This window comes from Lontra canadensis, unplaced genomic scaffold (genome assembly GCF_010015895.1).
Source record: "Lontra canadensis isolate GAN:19392208 unplaced genomic scaffold, GSC_riverotter_1.0 scaffold47, whole genome shotgun sequence".
NCBI lineage: Eukaryota > Metazoa > Chordata > Mammalia > Carnivora > Mustelidae > Lontra > Lontra canadensis.
Window position 1 is genome coordinate 10,993,405 of NW_022631041.1, and position 6,000 is coordinate 10,999,404.

General features: G+C 34.5%; 1 protein-coding gene across 2 annotated transcripts in view; it reads left to right on the forward strand.

Moving 5' to 3' along the window:
• PCMT1 (protein-L-isoaspartate (D-aspartate) O-methyltransferase) overlaps window positions 1–5,472 on the forward strand; it is a 44,056-nt gene extending 38,584 nt beyond the window's left edge. For both annotated transcript variants that reach the window (XM_032873161.1, XM_032873162.1), the window contains exon 8: window positions 4,670–5,472. In XM_032873161.1, coding sequence (XP_032729052.1) covers window positions 4,670–4,682 — 13 coding nt within the window. In that variant the 3' untranslated portion in view covers window positions 4,683–5,472. The remainder of the gene's footprint in view (window positions 1–4,669) is intronic.
• The last annotated feature ends 528 nt before the right edge of the window (window positions 5,473–6,000 follow it).

A 6,000-nucleotide genomic window follows, 5' to 3' on the forward strand; every position in this document is an offset into this window, starting at 1 on the left:
TAGAACTCACTGAGAGCAGGGACTGTACTAGGGCCATGGTTACTTAGCTGAGAATTTGAAACTGACCATTCTTGTGGAACTTACAGTCACATGGGAGAGCCCCCCAAAAAATCTACAGAAAACAAAGACAATTAGAGTGTAGTGTGTTTAGAAGAGAGCAATTGTGTTGAAGCCAGACAGTGAAGTAATCAGAATTATATTTCAGAAAGATGACTTTGGCTGTGGTATAGAGAGTAGATTGGAAGGGGGCAGAATGACTTTTAGAAACAGAATGTGGTTGTAGCAAGTTAAGGGTGAAATGGTGGTGGCCTGAATTAAGACAGTGGTAGTAAGGATAGAATGGGGTTGAAAAGAGTCACTTAACCATTTTTTCAGTGTCCAGCCTACATCTGGAAATTAAACGATCTCAAAAGCTCCTAGTCCGTTTTATTGCCAGGTTAGGTGATCTCTGTTCTTTCAGATTTTCTTCAGGATTAATTTAACAGCTCATCCCATGCTTGCTTCTGGACCTTCTCTTGCTTCTCACCAGCCTTCCATCCTTCTCTTCCTGGGGAATCCAGAGCTAGTTGCCATGCCCCCTGAGGGTGAGATCCAATCTTTGCTGAGGAGGGGTGGTAGAAACTATCTGGGGGAAATATGCCCCAGTGGACATGCCGAGTTCTCATGCCAAATAAAGCCCAAAGCCTGAATGTAGACTTATATTTCTGTATACTTCGAAAAATGTCACATAATTTTGGTGGAGTCATAAAAGGGGAGACAACATCAGATGTATGAGCCATAGACCTAGAACCTCTGGTATTCTGTTCATGACTATGAATGTGTAGTAGTTGTATTAGTTGCTTCGTAAACTCTTCATATTTTTTTAAATTTGTATTTTATTTTACATAAGTATATCTACATATTTTGTTTTTAATGGTCACAAGAGTCAATGGAATAAGTCCATCTCTGGTTTGTGAAACTGAGTAATGTTTCTGGATTCTCATTCTGTAAGCACTTTGGTTATCAATGTCATCTCAAAGTGCCATATGCACATGAAAAACAAGTTATGAATTGGTTGGGCATTTCTAAGATTGACGGGGTAGGTCCTAGGGTATCCAGTTGTTCCTGTGGTCATATTGTTCTAGATTGTCCCTTTTTAATTTCTTTACATACATTACAGCATTATGACATTTTGCATCTTAAAGGCAGGGATACATGTTGTTGCTTTTGGAATTCTTTTTATGTCTTTCATAATGCTTTATATAATTTGCTTTATTATCTCAGAAATCCCATTAAGTAGAACCCATTCATGGATTTTGATTGTTGTTTCTTGGTGGCATCTTCTCGTTTGTTCTTGATAAAGAATATATAATACTAATGTTAGTAGGTTAGAGTTATTAACCTAATAAATAAGTTATATATAATTGTACATTATATAATAAAATAACATATAGTTATTAACCTAACGAATATGTTTAGCACATATATAATAAAGAGACCTTGTAGAAATTTAGGACATAATACTTTTTATTGTCAGTGATCTACACATGTAAGTCAGATGATGATAGTTACGTAAAATATGGAATACTAAGTGGAAAAGTAAATGACTTGAAAGTTATATAGATTTTGGAGTATTAGGATGTGACATTTACAAGAAATGTCAAATTTTTGGTTTTCTTTGGCAAATATCAAAATTTTTGGTTTTCTTTGGCACCCTAAATGTTAAAATTTAGATCTATAGACTTAATTTCTTTTCCTTTTCTTTTTTTTAGTGCTGTACATTTTCTTTATTTGTTTTTAATAATACTATTTCTGACTACCAAAATAATACATTTGTAATGTAAAAATTTTTAGAAGTACAAAGGATGAAATAAAAATCACCGACAGTCCCAGAACCTAGAGATAACCACTACGAACATTTTGATATTTTTTTTACTCTTTTGTCCATAGTTCTTTATATATCTTTTTTTAATCTTGAGATCATATAGTACCGTTATATTGTAATCTTTTTTCCATTTTATTAAGTGTTATCAACATTGTCGCACACTGTTAGCTTTCTTACAATATGATTTTTTTTTATTGAGATATAATTGACATAGAATTATATTACTTTTACACGTACAATATAGTGATCTGATATATGTATATACTATAAGATAATTACCACATTAAGTTTTGTTTTATGGTTTGAGGTCTTACATTCAAGTCTTTAATCCATTTTGAGTTGATTTTTTGTGTGTGTGGTGTTAGATGGCCATCCAGTTTCATTCTTTTGCATGTGGCTTTCTAGTTTTCCCAGCACCATTTACTGAAGACACTATCTTTTCCCCACTGTATGTTCTTGGCTCTGTAATTAATTGCCTTTATATGTGTGGGTTTATTTCTGGGCCCTCTATTCTGTTTCATTGACCCATGTATCTCTTTTTATGGTACTGCCATACTGTTTTGATTATTAGAGTTTTATAATATAGTTTGAAATCAGAAAGAGTGATACCTCCAGCTTTGTTCTTTATAGAGATTGCTTTGGCTCTTTGGGGCCTTTTATGGTTCTATACAAATTTTAGGGTTGTTCTGTTTCTGTGAAAAATGCTGTTGGGATTTTGATGTGGATTACATTGAATCAATAGATTGCTTTGGGTAGTATGGGTATTTTAAAAGTATTCATTCTTCCAATCCAAAAACATTGTGTCTTCCATTAATGTCTTATACTTTTCAGTGTACAGATCTTTCACCTTGTTTAAATTTATTTTAGGCATTGTATTCTTTTCTGATGCAATTATAAATGGGATTGTTTTCTTAATTTCTCTTTCTGATAGTTCATTATTGGTGTATAGAAACACAACTGAATTCTGTATACTGATTTTGTTTTCTGCAACTTTATTGAATTAGTTTATTAGTTTTGACTTTTTTTGTGTGGTTTTTAGGGTTTTCTATATATAACATGTCTGCAAAAAGAGATAGTTTTACTTCTTTCTTTCCGATTTTGATGCCTTTTATTTCTTTTTCTTGCCTAATTGCTCTGGCTAGGATTTCCAGTGCTATGTTGAATAAAAGTGGCGAGAGTGGGCATCCTTGTCTTGTTCCTGATCTTAGAGGAAAAGCTTTCAGCTTTTCACCACTGAGTATGATGTTAGCTGTGGGCTTGTCATATATGGCCTTTATTATGTTGAGGTACGTTTCCTCTCTACCCAGTTTATTGAGAGTTTCTTTCATTTTCCTTTTTAAAAAAATTTTTTTTAATTGAAGAGGATATTTGGAAATGTTTGTACTGTGTTGTTGGGCAGTAAGGATATTTATTTATAATATCCTTAATGCCTTGCAATAGGCAAGTCAATTATGGTATATTATTTTACAAAAACAATAGTATTTTCAATTCACATTTTAAAAGGCACAAATGAATTTATGAATAGAGCACTTTGCAAATGAACTCTTTGTAGATTAAATATTTTAATGCTTGCATGAATTTAAGTAAAATCTATGAGAATTATAGTGCTTAAATTATTTAGAAGAATATATTAAGAGCAACCAGAACTGGTAATTTGTCATTAAACAGATAATCCAGTCCTCCATAACAGTGGCAGCTTATGGGAGACATAATCTTTAAAATAATTTCTCACACAATTTACAAAATTCAGTTTTTAAAAAGAAGCATATTATCTTATAGTCCCTTAATTCACCACGTACCTGGAAAATCTTAGTTCTTTATTTATTTTCCCTTCAAACTTATTTTAACTTTTAAAAAACTTTTTAATTTTTATTACAGACAGATTGTAAGAATAGTACGAAGACTTCCTGAATCTCTTCATCCAGAGTTACCAGTTGTTAACATTTTTCCACATATGCTTTCTTGCTCCCTCTTTCTCTCTCTATATACACACAGGTCATATTTTTTCTTGAAATCATTTGAGATTTAGTTGCAAACATCGTAATTCTTCACCCCTGAGTGTTGAGTGTTGAACAATGTTTTTGTCACTCAGATTATCCTGAAGTATGAAGCTTTTTGGCTCTTTTGGTAGCTTTATTTTTTTACTTTTAACAGCTTTAATGAGGTATAATTTACATGCCATACACTTGCGGCTGTATCCTTCCTTCCTTCCTTCCCTCACTGGCACTGGCTGGTACAGTGCTGCACGCGGCGCTGAGGGAATGGTTTCCTTTAGAGCTGAGAAACTGCCTTCTGAAATCAGCTGACAGATGCCATCTACACAGGATGCTTTTTCTCCCAGAGTTTGGGTTGAGAATGACCCACTCAGCATTTGTTAGCAGATAGTCTAAGCAAAAGACCACATTTTTGTCCAGTTTTGTCAATGTAACTATAAAAAATGATTCAACTCTAAATACCCATCACCATTTTATGATAAGTAGTGTTAGCAAGATCCTAGGTCTAAAAGTTAAAATTTCTTTGAATTTTTGGCCTTGGAGGAAGAAAGGTACCTTCAGAGCAAAAACTAATGACTCCAGGGCCTTCAGGTCTCATATTTCATTCTGGAGTAGCATGAGAGATGTTCGGATGGCTGACCTCCATTTTTGCTTTGACTTGGGGCTGTTTGCTTTCTTTTTTTTTTTTTTTTCTTTTAAATGCTTGGGGATGGGTGTGTTTTTACTTACTTACTAATTGTATCTAAATTATTAGAAAGCCACATTTTGTAGTACGTAACGCCTACTTATATATTTCTCTTTTTACCCCCAGGGATGAACTGTAAAAGCGCCATCAGCTTGACCAGTATATAATGTTACAGTGGATTGCTCATCTCAGTCCTCAGAGCTTTTTGAAAACCAACAGCATCACAGCTTGTTTTGGACTTCGTTACACTATTATTTTCAGCATGAAAATGTGTGGTTTTATAGGGTTTCTAGTTCTTCAAAGAGGCACAGAAGCCGAGTTGGTGAAAGAACGAAGCAGAGTATAAATTTGTGTATTATTTAACATGCCCACATTTTACTTTAAAATATTAAAAGACGGGGTTCCACTAAATGGAAGACTTAGTTTGTGAATTAATTTCGAGGAGTGGTTTTTCTTAGACACTTAATTCTGTTTCAGTATTAATTTATCAAAATGCTCTTGTGCATATCAGATAACACCACCGTTCACAAGTTAAGATTCCTGGTTTTTGGATGTCTGTTAGCTGCCACTAAGAAAATAGAGATGAGCTTCCTTTTTAAAGCTTTTGATGTGGTGTCATAGAGTAGCATGTTATAGATACAATCAGCTGCTTTGTTACCTTAAAACTAAGCATTTGTAAATATTAAAACTTGAGAAGATGGCAGGTGATGTCCTTTACCACACTTAGCTGTTCAGATTGGACGTAACTAACATAGTTCTTCCTTTCCCTCTTTACAGTTTTAGGAGACTTGTAGCTCAGTATCGTTTTTTCTGTTTCTAATTTGCTGCTGATAATGTATATGAATTTACCATGCTGTATAAGCTGGGGCCCGGTCACTGAACAGTTTATGCAGTGCTGCTTTGCCAAATAAAGTTAAAAGTAAAAGAGGCGTGGGTGGTGTTTGAATACAGAAGAAAGAACCATGTGTCCACCAGATACGGAATGCTCACTGAGCTCACAGAGAGAATTGTGTCTCTGATGCTCCATTTTACGCAATTGGAGTAGCCTGGATTGGTAACATTGATCCGGCTGTGCGTTTGTAGACTGTGACTATGCAAGGATTACATCTTTCTTCTCTGCCCGACATAGGCCTTGCCCTCTTGGAGAGGAACAGCAAATGCTGAATGAGTGAGTGAATGAACGGACTTTGTGTCAGGGAACAACAGGGTCAAGGATACATGTACCAAAACCCATTTCTCATCTATAAATAGATTTATTAATATAATGACTGGAAAATGAGTTTCTACGAGGGCAGTAGCACTTTGGGATCTCGTTTAAATATTGTGGTCTTAAACCTTTTATTAAAGGATCTTAAGCTTTCGAGGAGTTCTAGGACTTGAGAAAAATATAAACTAGATCTAGTAGAACTAGTACTCCCAGGAAAGCAGCCCCCCTCCTTTGTGCAGATGTGTAGGAT